Source organism: Mercenaria mercenaria, chromosome 2, assembly GCF_021730395.1.
Source record: "Mercenaria mercenaria strain notata chromosome 2, MADL_Memer_1, whole genome shotgun sequence".
NCBI classification, from domain to species: Eukaryota; Metazoa; Mollusca; class Bivalvia; order Venerida; family Veneridae; genus Mercenaria; species Mercenaria mercenaria.
Genome location: NC_069362.1, coordinates 50259748 through 50286185, shown reverse-complemented (window position 1 = coordinate 50286185; position 26438 = coordinate 50259748). Strand labels below are relative to the sequence as shown.

At 37.1% G+C, this 26438-nt stretch overlaps 3 protein-coding genes across 3 annotated transcripts in view; 2 read left to right on the top strand and 1 right to left on the bottom strand.

The window, feature by feature from the left end:
• The window catches only part of LOC128555113 (target of rapamycin complex subunit lst8-like), a 494046-nt gene that overhangs the window by 190417 nt on the left and 277191 nt on the right, over positions 1–26438 (bottom strand). The gene's annotated exons all lie outside the window — the stretch shown is intronic.
• On the top strand, positions 217–13209 carry LOC123563990 (coiled-coil domain-containing protein 186-like). The gene is made up of 7 exons (XM_053525789.1): positions 217–228; positions 660–755; positions 8832–8954; positions 9567–9656; positions 10625–10744; positions 12492–12596; positions 13069–13209. Exons 1-7 carry the CDS (start codon positions 217–219, stop codon positions 13207–13209), a joined length of 687 nt encoding a protein of 228 aa, XP_053381764.1.
• Positions 19353–26438, top strand: part of LOC123562751 (ubiquitin carboxyl-terminal hydrolase 42-like) — a 38275-nt gene continuing 31189 nt past the window's right edge. The window contains exons 1-4 of the mRNA XM_053536572.1: positions 19353–19424; positions 24466–24568; positions 24766–24888; positions 25147–25287. Coding sequence (XP_053392547.1) covers positions 24554–24568; positions 24766–24888; positions 25147–25287 — 279 coding nt within the window. The 5' untranslated portion in view covers positions 19353–19424; positions 24466–24553. The remainder of the gene's footprint in view (positions 19425–24465; positions 24569–24765; positions 24889–25146; positions 25288–26438) is intronic.

Sequence of the window (26438 nt, the reverse complement as noted above, 5' to 3'; positions counted from 1 at the left end):
ATCTACACTTAATATGTTGTATCTTGCTTTATATATACAGGAACTGGAGTCAACCGATCCTGCCAGATCTCAGACAGATGATGTTTGGGACATTAATGAGCGTGTCAACAACACAAGGACGGCAGTAGTAGCCAAAAATAAAGAGCTAGAATATTAATGTAAACAACAAGAAAAAGAGCTAGACAGATTAAAAGATAAACTACGTAATAGAGCTCTATGTCTCTTCAGGTAATGGAGTCATTTTATTTATATACTTGACTGTAAAATTCCCCTGTGTGGTTTGAATTTTTTACTACTGATAGACAAAGAAGAACTGTAGTGAAATATTGGTATTTTAATGCATTATGGTTAATACATAGAGGATATTACATGAGTGTCTTTTCATATTCAATTTATTTAAAAGAGTTTAATATAATAATAAAAAGCAAGGCTCTGTCTAGCATTTTGTCAATTTTATTCAATGAGTTTCATAAATTTAACATGGAAAGACAAATGCAATAATTTTTTATCATGTGTAAGCTTTTCCTGTTGAAACATCAAAATTTCGCCTTTCTTTACCTATTATAGACAAACCAATTCAGCCAACGTCTGCTATGCAAAAAATGACACTGACACAAACATTCATACTGTATAAATGACATTATCCTGGTTTACTGTAGGAGGAACAACGGAATAAGAGAGTGACAGAAGTGTTTCAAGAGTTCCGACGGAGAACTGCGAGGTCTCACCATACCATGGATGATAAACTGTTAGATGTAATTGACACATATGAACGACAGTTACAGAATTTGCAAAAAGATTTGGAAATGTATAGGTACCTCATTTGATCGATATATTTGAAATCCGTTAAGCTGGGGAAATTCATTGATGTATTTGACAGTTTCACTTTTAACAGTCTTCCTTAAATAGATGAAGTCATTTAGGTTAGTGGACACTGTTGTGTTGTGCTTGCTGACATGGTTAATTGAGTGGATTTACTGTCGTTAAATAATTTTAAGAAGTTTGCATATGCATAAAGACCTTAAAAATTTGTGCCACATATATCTGAAGAAGTATTTGACCTAGAGTCATGAAACCATGGAGGAATATTATTCAGCATGTGAATTTGTGTATCTTGGGATTTGTTTGGGATTTCAGTTCTCAAGACCAGGGTTATGGACTGTGACGTAATCAAAATGCACAATTAGGGCTTGAACGTTTGTGTCACACTTACCTCAAAACGTTTTTGTGCCCCCCCCATGAGTGGTGGGGGCATATAGATTTGGTCTTGTCCGTGCATCCGTCTGTCCGTCCGTCCATCCGTCCGTCCGTAGTTCGTGATGTGCCTAGCTCAAAAAGTATTTGCTATAAATTGATGAAACCTTGCATGAGTCTTAATCATGATATGAACTTGCGCACCTCCTATTTTTCGTCTGGCTCCAACCCCTATTTTCAGAGTTGTGGCCCCTGAAATAGTCAAAAATGCACATTTTTAACTTGTGACACGCCTAGCTCAAAAAGTATTTGATATAGATTCATGAAACCTTGCATGAGTCTTAATCATGATATGAACTTGCGCACCTCTTATTTTTCATCTGACTCCGCCCCCTATTTTTAGAGTTATGGCCCCTGAAATAGTCAAAAATGTACATTTTCACCTTGTGACGCACCTAGCTCAAAAAGTATTTAGTATAAATGGTTGAAAACTTGCATAAGTCTTAATCATGATATAAACTTGCACACCTCTAATTTTTTGGCTGGCTCCACCCCTTATTTTTAAAGTTATGGCCCCTGAAATAGCAAAAAAAATGCACTTTTTCACCTAATTATGCGCTTAGCTCAATAAGTATTTGATATAGGTTCATGAAACCTTGCATGAGTCTTAATCATGATATGAACTTGCGCACCTCCTATTTTTTCATCTGGCTCCGCCCCCAATTTTCAGAGTTATGGCCTCTGAAGAAGTCAAAAATGCACATTTTCACCTTGTGACATGCCTAGCTCAAAAAGTATTTGATATAGATTCATGAAACCTTGCATGAGTCTTAATCATGATATGAACTTGCGCACCTCCTATTTTTCATCTGGCGCCGCCCCCAATTTTCAGAGTTATGGCCCCTGAAATAGTCAAAAATGCACATTTTTACATTGTGACACGCCTATTTCAAGAAGTATTTGATATAGATTCATGAAACCTTGCATGAGTTTTAATCATGATATGAACTTGCGCACCTCCTATTTTTCATTTGGGTCCGCCCCCTATTTTTAGAGTTATGGCCCCTGAAATAGTCAAAAATGTACATTTTCACCTTGTGACGCACCTAGCTCAAAAAGTATTTAGTATAAATGGTTGAAAACTTGCATAAGTCTTAATCATGATATAAACTTGCACACCTCTAATTTTTTGGCTGGCTCCACCCCCTATTTTTAAAGTTATGGCCCCTGAAATAGTCAAAAATGCACATTTTCACCTTGTGACACGCCTAGCTCAAAAAGTATTTGATATAAATTGATGAAACCTTGCATGAGTCTTTATCATGATATGAACTTACGCACCTCCTATTATTCGTCTTGCTTCGCCCCCTATTTTTAGAGTTATGGCCCCTGAAATAGTCAAAAATGCACATTTTCACCTTGTGACACGCCTAGCACAAAAAGTATTTGATATAGATTCATGAAACCTTGTATGAGTCTTAATCATGATACGAAATTGCGCATCTCCTATTTTCAATCTGGGTCCGCGCCCTATTTCTAGAGTTATGGCCCCTGAAATAGTCAAAGATGCACATTTTCACCTTGTGACACGCCTAGCTCAAAAAGTATTTGATATAAATTGATGAAACCTTGCATGAGTCTTTATCATGATATGAACTTGCGCACCTCCTATTTTTCATCTGGGTCTGCCCCCTATTTCCAGAGTTATGGCCCCTGAAATAGTCAAAAAATGCACATTTTCACCTAATTATGTGCCTCACTAAGAAAGTATTTAATGTAAATTCATGAAACCTTGCTTGAGTCTTTATCATAATGTGACCTTGCACACTTGGCATTCTTCTTGAGAATTTTAGCGTTTGTTACAGAGTTATGGCCCTTGAAATAGCCAAAATAGTGGATTTTTTGTTTGTCATGCTCATAGCTCAAAATGTATATGGTATAGAATAATGAATCCTTTTCATAATTGTTTTTGAGGCTATAAGACTGCAAACCAGGGCTTTGGAAATTTGCCGGTTTCTCGGTTTTGGACCGATTTTGACTTTTCAGACCGATTCGTGAAGTGAAAAAACGAAAAAAATCGGTCCCGTAAAAATGGAGAAAAGTATAAATTTCGGTCTAATATCTCAATACACGACCACCTGCCAAGCATGAAATTGTTGGTCGCACCCTCAGATAATCAATAAACGTGTCAATCGGTCTGATTGTCACTTTGATAATCGGTCCGTAATTAGCACGTGACACAAGCAGCGCTCGCGCGGCACATCCTTTAATGTTTGCAGACAGCCGACTGCAATATATTAAACATTTTTGACTGGTTTCCAAATGTTTCTGACTGGATCCAAATCATTTCGACGGGGATCCACTTCTTTTATTTAGAATCCGACGGATGGTTTATTTCAAAAGGTTATGTCTGATCACGGGTAAAAAACAAATGGTCACTGCATTTAATCATGTACATTATAGGTCTTTGATTTAAAGAGACATCACACGGAAAACCGATAAAAATATTTTTTATAATTACTTGATTTGAAAAAATTACATGATTCATTTGTTGGGGCTCCAGTTGAAACAAGTGCAGAAAATCGTCTTTGAAACCCGACTGTACAAAAAAGAAAAAGAAAAAAAAATGGACTGGCAAACATGAATGATAAAGAAAACCGGAGTGGCGCTGTTTATCAAATTGGTCTTTTAAAAAAACCTTTCAATATGAAATTTTGTTTACATCAGAAGAGAACATATAACTTTATAAAATGTAGTTGCTTATTGAAGTACAACGTAAGTGAAATGAAATATCCGTGGCCAGCCCGCGTGACCTTTTGGTACTATACATGCGGGAAATTCGATCTCAGCGTTCACATAATGTACACATTCGGTCCGCGGCAGAGTATTCTTAAAATACTGAGGCTGTTTAGCAGAGAATATGTGTCGTGTAATTCACTTTGACGCATTGTATTTTAAAGAATTCCGTCAAAGAATGAGGAAACATCACAAAGTATCTGCCGTGTGTACGGTACCGAAGTCACGTGCGTTGGCTTTTAGACTAGTTACGTACTCGGTGTCAATGCCGGCAATTTTATCCATGCAGGAAAACATCGAAATTTAAACAAAGTAACGATCACACATAACACTGAATAACTGTCTTCATTGTATGGTAACTCGCGGTGACCGGTAACTCAGTTTTAATGCATGACATGCTTATTTCTTTACTCTATCACGTTTTACAAAATATGTAATATTGGGAATGCGGTGGGTGGGGTAGCGCCGATGTCAGGATTTTCGTTTCGGACCGATTGAGTTATCAAAATTTCCGGAGCCCTGCTGCAAACATTTGAATTATTTCCCCTTATTTGTGACAAATGTACCAGTGGGGGGCACACCCTGTGTCCTACAGACACATTCTAGTTAATTATTGTAAGGATATAGTATTACAAATATGATTATGATATCAAATAAGTATATAATAAAATCTGTAAAAAGAATAAACCTTATTGTGCTGTCTTTATGTATATTTTGATTGGTATTTATAAAAAAAGCAGAAAATTATGAAAATGTTGAAAAATTGCTAGCAGTTTCATTAACAGTGGGTGTGTTCAAAACAATTTTTCACAAAAACAAGCCTGGTGACCCATTGTTTTTATTTGTTCATTGTTTTCAGCGCAAACTTTCCTATCATATTATATGAATTTGAAAAAATTCTATGAAAGGAAAAGAACTATAGGAATTCTCTTTAAACTTGGCATTATAAAATCGTGGCTTAAACTATCAAATGCTTTTCATGATCTGAAAACAAGAGAAGTCCAGGTACGTTTTGTTGATTGAGAGATCCTATAATTTCAAAAATAAGGTGCACATTTTCTCCTATATATCTTCCTTTCATGAATCCAGTTTGCTCATAACTTACAATATGTGGTAAAAGGTTTTTAAGGCGATTACAGATAGTTTTTGTTGCAATTTTGTAGTCAACATTAAGTAAAGTAATTGGTCGCCAGTTCGCTAGTGAAGTTTGGTCTTTTCCAGATTTGGGTAATATTATTAGTTACACTGCTCGCGAAACTCGAGCCTGATATGGATTTTCCAGACAGTGTATATCCTGTATCCTGTCACCAACAAGCAGTGTAATGATTTTATCTTGCCGACTACCCTTTACTTACATGCTATAATCAACACATTTTGTAAATTAACAAAGCTACTTACAGTGCAGACTGGAATCCTACAAATCATTTGTTTGGTCATCACTAGTTGATTTACACCAGCCATATAATGCACAATGTCCTGTGTTTTGGTTAAATCACAAAACACAAAAGCTCATTTACACAAGTTATGAACTGGTTTAGATTAGAAACACTAAAAAACTTCTTGTTCCGTCCCTTCAAAAGTTATCAGATATCACGATGTCATTTTAAAAATGCCTTGATACTTCGGCTTTCATCCTGTTTCCTGTTAAATCATTTATCTTGCACGTAGATTAAATGATCCTACAACAAACTGCTGAGTAACAAATATGTCAGTTCCTTTATTTCACGATGATTTCACTATTTAACTTCCAAAACAAGATTTCAACGTCCATGTATTCCATACAGAGTTATTCCGCTTTTACGGCTAACTTTTGTCGAACTTCATGAGCCTCAACTTAAGTAGAATGAAATCAGCAAGAAAACACTAAATTTACTCTCGGAAACGATACTATCACTGGAGCTTATAAATAATCTGGCTTGATTCAATTAAGCCAGCAGTGTGGCAGCCATTTTGTTTTAATCAAAATTCATATCTGAAATATACTAACAGGATATGGAATATATCCTGTCTCCACGTGACGTCTATTGACCAATAGAAATGCAAGAAACTTGTAGGAGGCAAGTTAAAATACTTTGTTTTTGCAGGTCTGACATTTCTCCCTTCTCATATGAATAATTAAGAGCGTTTATAAAGTATACCTTAATGTCTTTCCAAAACATTTTATAAAATTCTGTTGTAAGAGCATCGGAGCCTGGACTTATATTGTTTTTCATGTCAAAAAGGGCTTAAATACATTCCTTATCTGTGAGTTTTCCTTCACATGTACATTTTTCTTTGTTAGATAATTTCTTTATAGATTCATCAAAAAAATTTATTGTGAAAGATTTCAGCTGCCGTTTTTAGCTCACCTGAGCACGAAGGGCTCAAGGTGAGCTTTTGTGATTGCCCTGTATCCGTCATCCGTCGGCGTCTGTCGGCGTCAACAATTTGACTGTTAACACTCTAGAGGTCACAATTTTGGCCTAATCTTAATGAAGCTTGGTCAGAATGTTACCCTCAATAAAATCTTGGACGAGTTTGATATTGGGTTATCTGGGGTCAAAAACTAGGTCACCAGGTCAAATCAAAGGAAAAGCTTGTTAACACTCTGGAGGTCACAATTTTGGCCCAATCTTAATGAAACATGGTCAGAATGTTACCCTCAATAAAATCTTGGACAAGTTTGATATTGGGTCATCTGGGGTCAAAAACTAGGTCACCAGGTCAAATCAAAGGAAAATCTTGTTAACACTCTAGAGGTCACAGTTAGCAGTGTAGAGGCCGCATTTGTGACTGTTTCTTCATGAAACTTGGTCAGAATGTTAATATTGATGATTTCAAGATCTAGTTAGAATCTGGGTCATGTAGGCTTAAAAACTAGGTCACCCAGTCAGATCAAAGGAAAAGCTAGTTTACACTGTAGAGGACACATTTAAGACCATATCTTAATGAATCTTGGTCAAAATGTTAAGCTTGCTGATCTATAGCTCAAGTTCAAATCTGGGTTAGGTGGGGTTGAAAACTAGGTCACCAGGTCAAATCAAAGGAAAAGCTTGTTAACACTCTAGAGGCCATATTTATGACTGTATCTTTGTTCAGTCAGAATGTTTAACTTGATGATCTTTAGGGCAAGTTTGAATCTGGGTCATGTCGGGTCAAAAACTTGGTCACTGAGTCAAATCAAAGGAAAAGCTTGTTAACACTTTAGAGGCCACATTTATGACCATATCTTAATAAAACTTGGTCAGAATGTTTAACTTGATGATCTTTAGGTCAAGTTTAAATCTGGGTCAGGTGGGGTCAAAAACTAGGTCACTAGGTCAAATCAAAGGAAAAGCTTGTTAACACCCTAGAGGCCACATTTATGACTGTATCTTCATGAAACTTAGAATGTTTAACTTGATGATCTTTAGGTCAAGTTCAGATCTGGGTTATGTTGGGTCAGAAACTAGGTCATGAGGTCAAATCAAAGGAATAGCTAGTTAACACTTTAGAGGTCACATTTATGACCATATCTTAATGAAACTTGGTCAGAATATTAATCTTGATGATCTTTAGGTTGATAGGTCAGGTGAGCGATACAGGGCCTTCATGGCCCTCTTGTTATCACTTATCGGGTATTTGTAGCATTACAGTTTATAAAGAACTGTAACAGCATTTTAACCTGTAACATTTAGTGTATTATCTATTAAAAGGCAAGGGTATTTTTAGGTACCAACCATCTTGTTGCCAAGTTTTGGCTGCTTTAGGTCAAGAAACAGAACCATTATCATTGCCAGTATACACAGATATGCATTTTGTGATGATAAAGAGTCAAAATCAAATGAAGAAAAATGTTCATTTTGTATTCATTTTCAGTTTATTCATTTCTACGGAAAAAACAACAAACAAACTGGCAATCCTAAAATAAAAAAAAGCTCTGGCTTCATTTTATAGAAATATTCTATTTCATATAGAAAACTCAGATATAGGAAAGAAACAGCATTATACATGTATTATCTAACACACAGGGATCAATATAAGTCCTGTTTTCAGTCTTGGTTGATGAGTTATCCTCTTATTTACTGAAGCTTCAGAAAGAACAAACTGAAGAAATATTCATATTTTCCAAGTTCATAAAAGATGACATCTTTAAAATTTGATATCTGAAGCCTGAGATACAAGACAGATCAAAGCCAGAGAATGGAATTTTTGTTGGGGGAAGAAATTGATTAAATACCATATTTTGAGAAGTTTTAAAATTTTTAATTGCAGACAAGAACACATTTTTAATAGAAATGGTATTAACTTTTAGCTTTCTGGTGGCAAATCATTCTGCCTTTGCACCCAGTGCAAACCGTGCAGGCTGATCATGGTCTGCACTGTTCACTATTCAGTCAGTACATTTTCAGTGAACACCCCTTTGAATAATAAGTGTTATTGCACAACTTGAATGATGGACCAGTCCGTCTTAGAAATTTAGCAGGTAAATATTAAAATAAGCCAGTTTAATCATTGTCTGGCTACTTACCAAGTTAAACTCTGTTCGAATGACACTTCTGGTTGTATAAAACCTTTAAGAGTTGTTGTCTCTGATAACATCTGCTGCACACTCTGGTGTTATTTGTTTTTGTCTGGTTAATCCTAACATGCATCATTTCCAGAGATGGACTGTGCCCTCTGTTTGCATCTTTTTATACCACAGTCAATATCTACTACACTATATTAAGTTTGAACTTTTAACCAAATTCATTGAGAGTTGGTGATAGGTATGTGCGTTTAACTTATAAATCCTCTTTGTTTTTGACACCAAAATACTTCTTTTTAAACAGAATTGAAAAAACATAACTGACCATTAATTTTAAACTATTTCTCTTGGACAGGTTACAAAACAGTGTGAGGAAGCAACTAGAGAAAAAGGTACAATGGTTGTGAAATTTGCACAGGCAGAACATAAAAATCTGGAGTTCCAGAAACAAGCTGAGATAGCAGAAAACAAACTCAAGGTAAAATATTGTTGTGTAGAAATTGCAGCTTCTCTCTTCAAATATTTCTGATGTTGTAATAAAAATATATACTAAGTTTTTATAAAGAATTTAATTTCATATTTTATCAGTGCTCCCAGTTGTAACAACTTTCATAACTGTGTAATCTGTGTGAGGGGGAGGAGGGAGGGTGGGGTTAAATTTGATAGAGTGATAATTGTATGAAGTGCAGTTTTAGTATTTGACTATCTCTTCATTTTGGGTGCATGTTTCAGGTTCTCTTAACAGATAGGTCATTTTTGAAGAAAAACTTACCAAGCAACATTGACATAGAAAGATTGTGTTGTTTTACGTAACAGTTGAACAGCATACAGGGCACCTATATTACTCTACATAATGATAGTAAGTTTACTGATATTTGCATTGAATTCTAGAAAAGGACTGCATAAAGGAGCCACACTTTTGGACGACTCAGCACCTTTAAAATACTATTTTCAAAGAACTATCGCACATTTGTGTTTTGATGCATTTTCAATGCATCCTAATGCTAGCATTTCACATAACTGGATTTGACATAGTTATTAAGAATTATTTACATTTATTTCTTTACAAATCTTTGAAATGTTTTTCCAGGAAATGGAGAAGGAACGCGATGCATTTTTATTGCAGATGAGAGCAGTAAAAGAACAGAGGTCCAAATTAGCTGCTGGGGTTGAAGCAAAGGTAAGATGGGAAGAGATTTACATACAACACCAGAATAACATCTTTGTTAAAAAAGTATACTATATGTGTAATAATGATTTTGTTTGTCATTAAAAAAAAAAGTCCAGGCACTTGCCATTCTCTTGGAATCATTATTTTGATGTTTTCTGCTTTGCATCTATACCTTGAAAAAATTCATATTTACATACATGTATGTTAATACCATAAGCCATCTTTACATAAATAGAGTTTTATCATGTTTTGAAAAGACATCAGTTTTATGCCAAAAATGTAAACACATAGCATATAGTATAAAGCAAAATGAGAAATATTAAAGGGAAAGTTAATGGGTAAACAACATTACAAAATATTGATTGAAACATATTATTCATCAAAGAAATTTGTTTGCTGATTTACATATTGAAAACTTTGTATGCAGATATTCTGTATAAATTTGATATTTGTTAGCAAAATGACAGAATGAAATATGAAAATTTTAATTGTGTTTCATTAGAGCATGCCAGATAAATGTATTGCCTCACTATGAGTTCTTTTGTATTAGAAACAAAGTGCTTGTTTTTGTTCCCATCTTGAAAAGTGTGAGAGGGGAGTGGTGTGGGGTGGGAAGGATGGGTGTGTCATGCTGTATAAATTTGTATGAATTGGTTGTTGTTTTTGGAGATGATCAGTCATGGTGTATCAAGAACTTTTCGAAGGGGTATATGTCGTGGAACTCTTGGTATTTCTTATTAATGGTTGTATGATGTTGTAACGCCTTCTGCGTGTTCCCAGCATTTCTGTTGATGTAATGACCAGACATTATTCCATATTGGGTAAGTGATCTCACCTGAAATGGATTTCCTTGGCAGCAGTATTCATGTTGCCATCTTTATCAATCGGGTTCATTAATACTTTCCATTCTGTTTTTGTCTGGCCTAACTAGAGATACCTGTATAACCATAATATAAAATAATGGTGTCTAATTTTAGAATGCAGAGATGTCAGATATACAAAGAGAACTGGACAGACATAAAGAGATGGTGTCTTCAGCTGATGTGAGGGTCAAGTGTACTCAGAATAAACTGAAAGTAGAACTTGAAACACACAAGGTAATATAATGCCAGAATAAGGTAGAATAGGCTTTGACTGGTGTCGCTAAAATGTTAATGTGAATGTATTCAGATGTTTCACACAATCTTCAGAAGACGTGATGGCATAAGAATCAGACTTTACTGCATTTTGTTGCACAATAAGTCTTTTAAATGTTGCAGTAAACTTACCTTTTAGGAGAAAATTTATCTCCCTTTTTACTTTTACTGGAATGTTATGCTGTTAAAATAACTGTAACTGTGTTTTAAGATTTTACCTGAAGTGATGTATTGTTTAACCTTTAGCCTGCCTGTGGTAAGCGCTTCCGCCTTTGCGGCCAGTGCAGACGAAGATCAGCCTTCACATCCAGGCAGTCTGATCATGATCTGCACTGTTAACCCTTTACCACACAGAACAGAAGCCAAAGTAACCCCTTTTACATAACACTGATAAGTGATAATCAATAATCAATATTCGGTATATGGCTGATAAAGGTGACTGTCTTATCTGAACAGAGGTGTTGGCATTATTTTGTGATTACACACACTTACGTTAAAAATGTCATTATTTTAATATTTTCTGTAAGTTGGACATTATTTTTGTCAATATAAAGTTTATAGCAATTTAAATTCTCTTTCCGATGATACAAAATTTATTGTAGTTTCTCTTTGAATTTCGAAGATATAAAGTGTTAAAGTACGGGAATATATATTTTTAGGCATAAAATTCTGTTTTGGATTACTTTCACATTGAAATTCATATACAATTTCATTTTGATGTTTGAAAGTTTGATTTATAGTTAATAGACTTATCATCCGAATCGGAATCAGTAAGTATTTATATAAAAAAACAACCATCAAACTGAATAACACTACAAAAATAACGGATCGTAAAATTTCTGAAAGTGCAAAAATATCGCTGAGATCGAGACTCGTAACCGACTACAGTATTCTTGTGCTAAAAATTAAAATATTTTTAGGATAATATTATGTAATATTTTGATGATCAAACATCGGTACATCACGGGTGACTTCCGCTACAACGAATTAACTCTTGGGGTGCCATAAAATATTTGAAAGCCGCGGTCCTTCTGTTTTGATTAACACTTCCCGTTATGTAAGGCCATAAATTCCAAGCCATCGTATACACAAATTGTTGTTTAGGGGAAGTCTGCATGTATCACGCGTGACCTTCATGACCTAACACATTTAAAAATACTATATTGTTAAATGGTTGTTATTTTTAGAACGAGGAAAGCCCGCGAACCGGCCAGTTGCAAGCAGTTTTCTCAGTAATTTTCCATGACGTAGCGTCGTGCACATGTAGGAATTTCTTTGCAAAGTACTCGATAAATTTAAATAGTAACCACATGATCTTGTACGTAAATAATGATGACGAAATCCCATATTTTGAGTTAGTAAACATCCGGAATTAGTTTCTTTAGGAAAAGAACGAAAATAAAGCGATTGATTATGAGACACGGGATAAAACGATTCTGTTCAAATGGCCGTTAATCGGTATAATACGTTTCTATCGGGGAACCGATAGACACGGGTCAATACGTTTCTGTTTGGTAATCGATAGATACGGTGATAAACGTATCGATGTGGGAAAGGGTTAACTATTCAGTGAGTAGATTTTCAATGAACAACCCCTTGAATAATTTATGATATTGCCCAGGTTGAATGATGGAGCAGTAAATTTTAGAAATTAAGCTGGGTAAGTATATAATTTTTATTATATTTGTGTATGATTATTGTATTGTAGGAGACAAAGATTCAGTTAGAGAAGATGACAGTAAAACTGAAGGAAGCGAAGGAGGAGACACAACAGATCAGACAGGATTGTCAGGCCATCATCAAAACATACCAGGTATTGATCAAAACTTTGCAACTTGTGTTTCTTAACATTTAACCTGCTAGCATCATGTGATTTGCTTTTGCGACCAGTGCGGGCTAATCTTGGTCTGCACTGTTATGTTGATTCCAGAATTATTAAAAGCCATTTTTTTTTTATGCCCCTGAAGGGAGGCATATTAGTTTTCAACTGTCTGTCCGGTAGTTCGTTCGTTCGTTAGTTGGTTTGTTCGTTCGTCACAACGTTAACTCTTTGCATGAAGGCACTTTACTCGCGAACCACTGCACCCAGGACCTTCAAACTTCACATGCTGATAGTACTTACTGAGTACATGACCCCTACTGACTTTGGGGTCATCAGGTCATAGGTCAAGGTGACCAGGTCAAAGGTCAAGGCGGTGGGGGGGCATTTGTCACCATTAGTGACAGCTGTTGTTTAAGATAAGAGATTAAAAAAAGCCAGAATAAAATTAGATTTTTAAATTCAGGAATCAGAGGAGGTAAAATTTAACAGTTTGGACAAGGAACTCAAGTTGAAGGAATCAGAACTTCTTGAGAGAGAAGTACAAAAGAACAATTTTGAACTTGTAAGTGTTCTGGTCAAAAGTGCACCATTTATAAATAATTAATAGTTGTAAATATAGACATAAGATGACAAAAGCAATGGGCAAGTACCCAATGACAAAACACATGTTAACATTCTGTTTCAGGCCCAGGTTAAAACCCAGCGTGAACTTGAACAAGTTAGAGCTGAATTACGTGAATCTCAGTCAAAGTTCTCTGCCCTTTCTGATAAACTCTCTAATGTGGAGGCAGAAGAGTATAAAATCTCACTGCTACAAAATATGAAGATATTATTCAGCAGCAGAAAAAAGAAGTTCAAGAACTTCGAGAGAAAGTGGAGTCTCTAGTTCAGTTTAAAACAGACTTTACAAGGTAAAATTGAGCTTTTTATGTTTTAACCACTTTAGATTTTTGCTTCTTATCCCCCGCCGATGAAATCGGGAGGGGGGTATTGAAATGGCGTTGTCTGTCCGTCAGTCCGAGCCCACGAATGAACATTTGTTGGGTACAGAGAACAATAGGTAACGGTAAATTCTATTCATTCCGTAGTGTTTATTGGGTACTTTTTGTCGCATATTGGGTACTTTTTAACAAAAGAAATACCAAATAAAGGTCCATCTGTGGGAACGCCCATCCGTCAGCAGCCATTTCTCAGTAACTAGCAGGTAGAATTTCATGAAACTTGAAATAAACATGAACCAACATACTGTGATGATGCCCGTCAAGTTTTTTTTTGGATTGGTCAATTTCCCTTCGAGTTATTGCCCTTGATTTAATGAAAAATGCCCAAAAATGTCCGTCCACAGCCATTTCTCAGTAACTGTCAGGTAGAATTTCATAAAACTTGACATAATCATGCACCAGCATACTGCAATAATGCCCGTCAAGTTTTTATCAGATTGGTCAATTTCTCTCAGAGTTATTGCCCTTGATTTAATGAAAAATGCCCAAAAATGTCCGTCCGCAGCCATTTCTCAGTAACTATCAGGTAGAATTTCATAAAACTTGACATAAACATGCACCAGCATACTGCGATGATGCCCGTGAAATTTTTTATCAGATTGGTCAATTTCTCTTAGAGTTATTGCCCTTGATTTAATGAAAAATCTACATCTGCAGCCATTTCTCATTAACAAGCTGGTAGAATTTCATGAAACTTGAAATAAATATGAACCAACATACCTTGATGATGCAGGTCATTTCCTTTTCAATTGGTCAATTTTCTTTATTTATTGTTATTGCCCTTTAATTGTTTAAAAATCTATGGATTTGTACATAACAAACCAACCCATTGGTAGAATTTCATTAAACTTCTTTCATTCTTTTCCATTAACATTTAGTATAAAATGTGAAGTTTTGTACCCACACCTGGTCACCACCTTGCCTTGGTCACGAACGCTCCCCCTCTCTACCCCCCCCCCAAAAAAAAAAAATCATTCCATTTTATTTTTTTCAAACCTTCCATGAATATTTATTAGCATGCAAAGTTGTACCATTCCCCCACCTCACTCTCCACTCGGTCTTGCCCACCACCCCGATCATGTGTCCCCATTCCCCACCAAGTTTTTTTTTTTTCATTTTTAATTTTCCATCTATATTTATAATCAACAGGTGAAATTTAGTACCCTCACCTGGTCACCCCTTTTTGCCAGAAGTATTTTTTTACCATTCCTCACAAGCCCTTTCGGCGGGGGATACCAATTCATCGAATTTGCTTGTTTAATTATTAATTGTGTTAGAATACAGCAGTTTAGAGATATGCTAATAAATTTTGACGTTGACTAATCAGGAATAAATATTCAATGAAATGTTTCTTCTTTGATGTACTCAGACATAATGTAATTGCCCCATATAAAGTTAAATCTAAACTTCAAGAGTAAATAGTTGACAATTTTGCCATTCTTATTTTTTGCATGTGAAATAACATTATAGAATTATTGAAAATTGACTAGGTTATTGCCTTGTGTTTTTGACCATTGAAACACTTGAGTCATTTTATTGTCCATAATCTGGAAGCTTTACATATAGATTCATCATTTAGGGCTAGTTCTGCTTGTTTCAGTGCTCAAGAACTTAAAAAGAACCTTGATACAGAAATCACAGAGTTAAAGATGACCAACAGAGAACTGGTATCTGAGATGGAAGCTTGTCGGCGACGTGAAACTGATAAACTGGAACTTAATGCTAAACTCAGCAGAAAGAATGCCAAACTTCAGTCAGAGAATACTACATTAAGCAACAAAGTAGGTCTCTTTACTGTAAGTTCATGTTAAATCAACAGAAAATATGCCAAACTTCAGTCAGAGGTTACTACATTAAGTAACAAAATAAATTTGTGTACTGTAGCAAAACTGAACTAAGCTGAAAAATTTATTCCCTTAGCTACTGTAAGTGTATAAATATTAGCGGAGTACTAATTTTTCGCACTATTATCGGGATCGGGCATGCACTAATTCATGTCTAGCGCTAATATTAGACTGAATTGAAAGACATTCCTAATGAAAAATTAGCATTTATTGTATTGAAAATACCGTAATTACAATGCAACAGAACACAGAGAAATATATATTTATTAGCTCACTTGGTGAGCTTTTGTGATCGTCCGTCGTCCGTCCGTCCGTCAACAATATCTTGTCTGCACGATAGTGGTTTCATTTATGATTTTATTTTAACAAAACTTGCACACAACTTGTATCACCATAAGATCACGGTTCCTTTTTTGAACTGGCCAGATCCCCTTATGGGTTCCAGAGTTATGGCCCCTGAAAGGGCCAAAATTAGCTATTTTGACCTTGTCTGCACAATAGCAGCTTTATTATGTCTCCCCCAGGAGACATATTGTTTTTGCCCTGTCCATCCGTCCGTCCATCTATCCGTCCGTCCGTCCTTCCGTCCATCCGTCCGTCCGTCTGTACGTCACACTTCATTTCCGAGCAATAACTGGAGAACCATTTGACCTAGAACCTTCAAACTTCATAGGGTTGTAGGGCTGCTGGAGTAGACGACCCCTATTGTTTTTGGGGTCACTCTGTCAAAGGTCAAGGTCACAGGGGCCTGAACATTGAAAACCATTTCCGATCAATAACTAGAGAACCACTTGACCCAGAATGTTGAAACTTCATAGGATGATTGGTCATGAAGAGTAGATGACCCCTATTGATTTTGGGGTCACTCCTTCAAAGGTCAAAGGGCCTGAACATGGAAAACCATTTCCGATCAATAACTAGAGAACCACTTGACCCAGAATGTTGAAACTTCATAGGATGATTGGTCATGAAGAGTAGATGACCCCTATTGATTTTGGGGTCACTCCCTCAAAGGTCAAGGTCACAGGGGCCTGAACACTGAAAACCATTTCAGGTCAGTAACTTGAGAACCACTTGACCCAGAATGTTGAAACTTAATAGGATGATTGGTCATGCAGAGTAGATGACCCCTAACGATTTTGGGTTCACTCTGTGAAAGGTCAAGGTCACAGGGGCCTGAACATTGAAAACCATTTCCGGTCAGTAACTTGAGAACCACTTGACCCAGAATGATGAAACTTCATAGGATGATTGGTCATGCAGAGTAGATGACCCCTAACAATTTTGGGGTCACTCAGTTAAAGGTCAAGGCCACAGGGGCCTGAACATGGAAAACCATTTCCAATCAATAACTTCAGAACTTCTCGACCCAGAATGTTGAAACTTCAAAGGTCAAAGGGCCTGAACATGGAAAACCATTTCCGATCAATAACTAGAGAACCACTTGACCCAGAATGTTGAAACTTCATAGGATGATTGGTCATGAAGAGTAGATGACCCCTATTGATTTTGGGGTCACTCCCTCAAAGGTCAAGGTCACAGGGGCCTGAACATTGAAAACCATTTCCGGTCAGTAACTTGAGAACCACTTGACCCAGAATGTTGAAACTTAATAGGATGATTGGTCATGCAGAGTAGATGACCCCTAACGATTTTGGGTTCACTCTGTGAAAGGTCAAGGTCACAGGGGCCTGAACATTGAAAACCATTTCCGGTCAGTAACTTGAGAACCACTTGACCCAGAATGTTGAAACTTAATAGGATGATTGGTCATGCAGAGTAGATGACCCCTAACGATTTTGGGTTTAGTCTGTGAAAGGTCAAGGTCACAGCGGCCCGAACATTGAAAACCATTTCCGGTCAGTAACTTGAGAACCACTTGACCCAGAATGATGAAACTTCATAGGATGATTGGTCATGCAGAGTAGATGACCCCTAACGATTTTGGGGTCACTCTGTTAAAGGTCAAGGCCACAGGGGCCTGAACATGGAAAACCATTTCCAATCAATAACTTGAGAACTTCTCGACCCAGAATGTTGAAACTTCATAGGATGATTGTTCATGCAGAGTAAATGACCCCTATTGTTTTTGGGGTCACTCCGTTAAAGGTCAAGGTCACAGGGGCCTGAACATTGATAACCAGTTCCGATGAATAACTTGAGAACCACTTGACCCAGAATGTTGAAACTGCATAGGATGATTGAACATGCAGAGTAGATGACCCCTATTGATTTTGGGGTCAGTCTATTAAAGGTCAAGGTCACAGGAGCCTGTTCATATAAAATCATTTTTTGGAAATAACTTGAGAAGCACTTGACCTACAATGTTGAAACTTAATAGGATGATTGGACATGCAGAGTAGATGACCCCTATTTATTTTGAGGTCACTTGATCAATGGTCAAGGTCACAGGAGCCTGAACAGTGACTTGAGAACCACTAGGCCATGAGTGTTGAAATTTAGTGGGATGACTGGACATGCCAAGTAGATGATCCTTATTGCAGCCAACCATCAGTGTCTCTTTGACTTTCGCTCCTGACCCCTATTGACTTCTTGCCTATAGGACTTTGCATTGGGGGAGACATGCGCTTTTTTACAAAAGCATTTTCTAGTTTATGATTTGATTTTTACCAAACTGGCACACAACTTGTATCACCATAAGATCTTGGTTCCTTTCTTGAACTGGCAAGATTCCAATATGGGTTCCAGAGTTATGGCCCCTGAAAGGGCCAGAATTAGCTATTTTTACCTTGTCTGCACAATAGCAGCTTCATTTATGATTTGATTTTAACCAAACTTGCACACAACTTGTATCACCATAAGATCTTGGTTGCTTTCTTGAACTGGCGAGATTCCTTTATGGGTTCCAGAGTTATGGCCCCTGAAAGGGCCAGAATTAGCTATTTTGACCTTGTCTGCACAATAGCAGCTTCATTTATGATCTGATTTTAACCAAACTTGCACACAACTTGTATCACCACAAGATCTTGGTTCCTTTCTTGAACTGGCCAGATTTCTTCATGGGTTCCAGAGTTATGGCCCCTTAAAGGTCTAAAATTGGCTATTTTGGCTTTTGCAGCCATATAGATTCTTCATTTATGGTTTTATTTGATATAAACTTCCAAAATAACTTCAACAACAATAATTCTTGGATTCCATGACAAATCAGATCCAAGTGTAGGTCCAGAGTTATTTTATATCTAATTACCTCCCCTGATTGTAATCAAAATGGATTTATATCAGTAAGTACTTATAAGACTTATTTGATATTTCATTATTGTCATTAGTTGGACTGAGCCAATCAGGGTAGATAACTATGGACTGATTTTATGTCAAATTACCTCCCTTTATTTCAAATTAAAGTGGGTATATCTCCGTAACTAATGAAGATACTGATCTGAAATTTCATTTATGTCAACAGATTTATTTGGCAGATCCTTCTTTTGTTCACTTACAATAATTTTTGTTTTTAATTACTTTCCTTTTACGTTACTATAAATAGCTTATATTAAGTAACTTTTTTTATTATTGGCAGTAGGGAAAAACCGAGACCACTTTTCTGTGGTACAACATGGATGGTACCTCCAATTTTTAGGTGTTTTTTGACATACCTGTACCTTGTAAAAAAAATTTTCTCTTTGGTAAAATTTCTTCCCTTTGTTGTTACTGTCCTTTGGACTTAGATATTTTTTCTTAGGACCTTCTTGTCCTCAAGTGCAATGATAACAGGTGAGCGATATAGGGCCATCATGGCCCTCTTATTTCACTTTTAAAAGTTAATAAACTGTCTGAGTTTTTTCCAGACTTATGTTTTGCATATACTTGTGTACATTGCCAGGTAAAGTTTGTATACATGTAATGATGTAGCAAAAGTATTCTGTTTGTCTTGTTTATAGATGTAAGCAGAAGGTCACAGCATTCAAAAGGTTCACCATCCACAAGCCACCAAATGTCCTTACCATACAGCTAAAAAAGTTTGTCTCTGCTTTATATATCTGCAGTCAATGACTAAGGTTGTCTAAATTGAATGAACCACTTCAACTGTAATAAAGTCAGGGGTTCCATTTGACCCAGGACCCGGATGTGGTCCCGGGAGATTTTCAGAAGACGTTCTAAGGAACTGCATGTCTGTGCGTCAATCGGGACCCGGGAGCATTTCCCTTTGAATTATCTTCCTTTTATCATCCATTTCCTACAAAAAACTGGGTCCACAATTAACTTGTGTATTCTAAATAAACACTGTCAGTCACTGAAAGCACACATGCACTAATAATGATATGCGTGACGTATGCAGTAAGATACGTAAGGTGGAGTTCAAGCTCCGTTAACAGGCAATTGCAAGATGGGACTTGTCGAATGACAGCAGTAAATTTTCAATTTCTAATTTGCGAAAATGGCCCAAAGCTGTGTCGGTTACACGGTGTTTGTGGACCAAAAGGTTTGAAAAATCGATAATCTGTGTAATAAACAACATCTGTTATTGAAAGGAGGGGAACCAATTTGCAACAATTTTATTTGATAGTCAGTTGACAATAATTAGATTACTGAATGACTGAATAAGAAATTGGATAATTATGTCTCCCCCAGGAGACATATTGTTTTTGCCCTGTCCGTCCGTCCGTCCTTCCGTCCGTCTGTACGTCACACTTCATTTCCGAGCAATAACTGGAGAACCATTTGACCTAGAACCTTCAAACTTCATAGGGTTGTAGGGCTGCTGGAGTAGACGACCCCTATTGTTTTTGGGGTCACTCCGTCAAAGGTCAAGGTCACAGGGGCCTGAACATTGAAAACCATTTCCGATCAATAACTAGAGAACCACTTGACCCAGAATGTTGAAACTTCATAGGATGATTGGCTTGGAAGAGTAGATGACCCCTATTGATTTTGGGGTCACTCTATCAAAGGTCAAGGTCACGGGCCTGAACATTGAAAACCATTTCCGATCAATAACTAGAGAACCACTTGACCCAGAATGTTGAAACTTCATAGGATGATTGGTCATGAAGAGTAGATGACCCCTATTGATTTTGGGGTCACTCTATCAAAGGTCAAGGTCACAGGGGCCTGAACATGGAAAACCATTTCCGATCAATAACTAGAGAACCACTTGACCCAGAATGTTGAAACTTCATAGGATGATTGTACATGCACAGTAAATGACCCCTATCGATTTTGGGGTCACTCCATTAAAGGTCAAGGTCACAGGGGCCTGAACATTGAAAACCATTTCCGGTCAGTAACTTGAGAACCACTTGACCCAGAATGATGAAACTTCATAGGATGATTGGTCATGCAGAGTAGATGACCCCTAACGATTTTAGGGTCACTCTGTTAAAGGTCAAGGCCACAGGGGCCTAAACATGGAAAACCATTTCCAATCAGTAACTTGAGAACCTCTCGACCCAGAATGTTGAAACTTCATAGGATGATTGTTCATGCAGAGTAAATGACCCCTATTGTTTTTGGGGTCGCTCCGTTAAAGGTCAAGGTCACAGAGGCCTGAACATTGATAACCAGTTCCGATCAATAACTTGAGAACCTCTTGACCCAGAATGTTGAAACTTCATAGGATGATTGAACATGCAGAGTAGATGAGCCCTATTGATTTTGGGGTCAGTCTATTAAAGGTCAAGGTCACAGTGGCCTGTTCATGTAATATCATTTTTTGGAAATAACTTGAGAACCACTTGACCTACAATGTTGAAACTTAATAGGATGATTGGACATGCAGAGTAGATGACCCCTATTTATTTTGAGGTCACTTGATTAAAGGTCAAGGTCACAGGAGCCTGAACAGTGACTTGAGAACCGCTAGGCCAAGAGTGTTGAAATTTAGCGGGATGACTGGACATGCCAAGTAGATGATCCCTATTGCAGCCAACCATCAGTGTCTCTTTGACTTTCGCTCCTGACCCCTATTGACTTCTTGCCTATAGGACTTTGCATTGGGGGAGACATGCGCTTTTTTACAAAAGCATTTTCTAGTTATTTCTCCCCCCCCACTCCCTCTGGGGGAGACATTGTTTTTGCCCCGTCCGTCCGTCCATACATCACACTTCATTTCCGAGCAATAACTGGAGAACCATTTGACCTAGAACCTTCGAACTTCATAGGTTGGTAGGGCTTATGGAGGAGACGACCCCTATTGTTTTTGGGGTCAAGGTCACAGGGGCCTGAACATGTAAAACCATTTCCGGTCAATAACTGGAGAACGACTTGACCCAGAATGTTAAAACTTCATAGGATTACTGGTCATGCAAAGTAGATGACCCCTATTGATTTTGGGGTCACTCCATCGAAGGTCAAGATCACAGGGGCCTGAACATTGAAAACAGTTTCCAATCAATAACTTGAGAACCTCTAGACCCAGAATGTTGAAACTTCATAGGATGATTGTTCCTGGAGAGTAAATGACCCCTATTTGATTATGGGGTCACTCCATTAAAGGTCAAGGTCACAGGGGCCTGAACATTGATAACCATTTCCGATCAATAACTTGAGAACCTCTTGACCCAGAATGTTGAAACTTCATAGGATGATTGAACATGCAGAGTAGATGACCCCTATCAATTTTGGGGTCACTCTGTTAAAGGTCAAGGTCACAGGAGCCTGAACATGGAAAACAATTTCCGATCAATAACTTGAGAACCACTTGACCCAGAATGTTGAAACTTCATAGGATGATTGAACATGCAGAGTAGATGACCCTTATTGATTTTTGGGTCAGTCTATTAAAGGTCAAGGTCACAGAGGCCTGGTCATGTTAAATCATTTCCGGAAAATAACTTGAGAACCACTTGACCTAGAATGTTGAAACTTAATAAGATGATTGGACATGCAGAGTAGATGACACCTATTTATTTTGGGGTCATTTGATGAAAGGTCAAGGTCACAGGAGCCTGAACAGCGACTTGAGAACCACTAGGCCAAGAGTGTTGAAACTTAGCAGGATGACTGGACATGCCAAGTAGATGATCCCTATAGCAGCCAACCATCAGTGTCTCTTTGACTTTTGCTCCTGACCTCTATTGACTGCGAGACATGCGCTTTTTGTGCCCCCCCCCATGAGTGGTGGGGGCATATAGATTTGGTCTTGTCCGTGCGTCCGTCAGTCTGTGCGTCCGTCCATCCGTCCGAAGTTCGTGACGCGCCTAGCTCGAAAAGTATTTGATATAAATTGATGAAACCTTGCATGAGCCTTTATCATGATATGAACTTGTGCACCTCCTATTTTTCGTCTGGCTCCGCCCCCTATTTCCAGAGTTATGGCCCCTGAAATAGTCAGAAATGCACATTTTCACCTTGTGACATGCCTAGCTCAAAAAGCATTTGATATAAATTCATGAAACCTTGCATGAGTCTTAATCATGATATGAATTTGCGCACCTCCTATTTTTCATTTGGGTCCGCCCCCTATTTTTAGAGTTATGGCCCTTGAAATAGTCAAAAATGTACATTTTCACTTTGTGACGCACCTAGCTCAAAAAGTATTTAACATAAATGGTTGAAAACTTGCATAAGTCTTGATCATGATATAAACTTGCACACCTCTAATTGTTTGGCTGGCTCCACCCCCTATTTTTAAAGTTATGGCCCCTGAAAGAGCAAAAAAATGCACTTTTTCACCTAATTATGTGCCTAGCTCAAAAAGTATTTGATGTAAATTCAGAAAACCTTGCTGGAGTCTTTATCGTGATGTGACCTTGCACACTTGGCATTCTTCTTAAGAATCTTAGCTCTTATTACAGAGTTATGGCCCTTGAAATAGCCAAAATAGTGGATTCTTTGTTTGTGATGCACATAGCTCAAGAAGTATATGGCCTAGAATAATGAATCCTTTTCAGAAAATGTTTGTTGAGGCTATACCCTCAAACTGAGACTACAAACATTTGAATTATTGCCCCTTATTTGTGACAAATGTACCAGTGGGGGGCACACCCTATGTCCTACAGACACATTCTAGTTTACAAAAGCAATTTCTAGTTATTATAATATGTTATGATATAGCAATTTTTGTTTTTTTGTTACCAAGTCTTAGTATTGGGGGGTGGGTGGGGTGCTTTAAATAAACAGAAATTGTAAGTTTTGAATAGCTATGATGAAAGAAAATACATTAAAACTGGTATTTTATCAGGAATTTAAGTCTTGACTTTCATTTTCCATATTTATGTCTCCCACCACAGTGGTGTGGGAGACATTTTGATTTACTCCAGTCTGTCTGTCTGTGTGTGTCTGTCACAAAGCTTGTCTGCACTCTAAATCTAACATTTCTCATCCGATCTTCACCAAACTTCAATAAAATGTGTCTGCCAATTAGTGCTCGGCCAAGTTCGATAACTAGGCAAATCGGCCTAGGCACCTCGGAATTATGGCCCTTGATTTACCAAAAACACTCAGATTTCTTGCGCATTTTTGCCCCCAAACCGGCACCTATACTACTAGTAGTATAGGTGTCCTTTTGGTGTCAAGAAAGCACATGCACATGTGGATTAAGTAAACAATATATAAAGACTGACTTAGTATTTAGATGATTAGGCAGTTGTGGGAGACATGCACTTTTCTCAAAAGCATCTCTAGTTGTCACCTGTTTTTGCGACGGTGATTTTCGGTCATATCTGTCCTTTCTAACAAGATTTTTTAGTGCAGGTTTTATACTTAGTACTAAAAAAATCTGCATTTAAGAAAAATATGACAACTGTTGCAAAAGCAGCTAATATTTTGAAGCACTTTTGATAAATTAAGTCAGTAATATTGACATGTTGGGACAGGACTCCTGTATTTTGGAAAAGGACCCTTCAAAATTTGGACCCAAGGGTCCTGGGACTCTTTGGTTTTCAGGTCTAGTGGAACCCCTGATATTAAAGATCTCTAAAGACTTTTGTGGAGAAATGTGGAAGTGTTGCAATATTTTCTAAGTATGTAAACAGTATGTTTAATGGAAATTATGATCTTTTCTTGATTTATAATTTTTCTGTGTTTTAAGTGTATTTATTTGTTTTAAAACATTTTCAGGTTTCAATTTGGCTCATCTGGAAGTTTCTTTGGGAACAAAATCCTCAAAGCGGTGCGCTACCCTCTCACCCTAAATGTTCGTCCTTTCATGTCAGAGAAAAATGTAAGTCTAGCATTTGCTACTGCTTCATGATTACTTTTAAATGTTACGTAAAACTTGAAAGTGTATTTCATGTTTCTTAAACTTTAAAGATTTTCTTTGTCAGTTTACAGGTACTGCTACTTTTATATTTTTCCTTCAGTTTACTTAATTTGGCACATGTGTAACCTGTTTTTCACCAGCTTACCTTGATTTTTCAGGGCCCACCAATGACATATACATTGTTTGGCTGGATACAACATGAAGGAATGTCATGCAGCTCAGGGCATTATGTTGCAAACGTTCGCTGTGGAACTAGATGGTACCACTTCAACGACTCTAGTGTAAGTAGCTTTGTCATTATTCTTTTCACAAATTTGATAGATTTTCGTACATTATTTTATATAACATCAAAGCATGGGGCTCGAAAATTTATATAATTAGATTGATTGCATTTATGTCCTGCATTAAGATAAGTCGGTCGATTTTCATTGAACAGAAAAGAGGTGGATGAAATCTGTTTTGTTTAATGATTATTCGTAAAAAAAAATTAGTTCTGGACATGTAACAGCTTCTTTAAAAAATGTTATTGTGTTTTACAGCGATATATCCGAAGTGGACCGCACTGTGTAAATGAGAACTCTGCCTACATTCTGTTCTACATAAAGGACAATGGGCCTACCCCACAGATAGGGCCTTCTGTTAGAGCTCATAATGGCCAGAACACAGTACCTGGCATTAGGGTAAGTTTTTACTGTAACAAAACTTCTTTGCTATCTAAAGTCTAGACTAGACTATTCGTAGAATAGGTAGAGCTATTGGACTCGCCCATTCGTTGGTGTCCCTATTTGGCTAAGCTTTTGCATGTAATCTGGTATCTCAGTAACCAATTGTGGGAATGGATTGAAACTTTATTTACTTATTCACTGTGATGAACGGATGTACTTTGCATATACTTCTATAACTTTCCTTGGCATTTTTACAAAAGTATGCCACTTTTTCAACTTGTAGAGCTTTTGTAATTATCCTTTTGGTGTTCAAGTCACAAAAGTTTTGTGTTAACAGATTTCTCAGAAGCTACAAGGCAAAATGCTTTCAAACTTGATACCTTTGCGGCATCATGAAATGACCTCCCAGGATAAGTTACATAAGTTACATTTTGTAATCTGTTTTGTGAAAATTATGGCTCTTTTAACTTAGATTTTCAGGTTAAATTTTTGCATGTAAACAAGTTTCTAAAAAAACTACTAGGCCAAATGCTTTCAAACTTAACATTGTCTTCAGCATCATGAGATAACCTCCCAGGACAAGTTACATAACTCTAGCTTTTATTTTGTGAAAATAAAGTGCTTTTTTGAGTCGGCTAAAGGCTGAAAGCCTTTTGACGAGTCCTTGCTATCCAACGATTCTCTAAATGGACCAAATAACACAGTGAAGGGATGTAGTTCCATTAGATTTCTCAAACTTCAAACAGTTCACTGCATGAATGAAGTTAAGTTGTGTCAATTCCCTTTGCTATGACCAATATACGATGTAATCTGTCATACTTATGACTTGTAATTGTGCAATTCTCGAATGTAACTCATTAAGAATAAATGTGCATTTTAAGAATTGCGCAGGCTTACAAAGCTTGGGTAACATCCAGCGAAAGACAAAAAATAGTTCCAGCAGGGCTCCAGATAAGATGCGTATTAGCGTAAATTACGTATAGAAATAATGCAAATACGCATGTCTAATAATTTCTAAGCGTATAAAAACGTATATAAAATTACAGAAACGCACACAATGCTTTTTTAAAAACAAAATCTGAATCGTCTGGATGCGTTAGGTAACATAGCCGATCAGCCTTAATTCTCCCACATTGAACGTAAACACGCAACTTTGCGTGGGTTGA

Bases quoted from the DNA above. Each gene is read 5' to 3' on its own strand.
- LOC123563990 (XM_053525789.1), top strand. The intron at 9,657-10,624 runs GTAAGATGGGAA...GTCTAATTTTAG, and splicing joins CTGCTGGGGTTGAAGCAAAG to AATGCAGAGATGTCAGATAT. The intron at 10,745-12,491 runs GTAATATAATGC...ATTGTATTGTAG, and splicing joins TAGAACTTGAAACACACAAG to GAGACAAAGATTCAGTTAGA.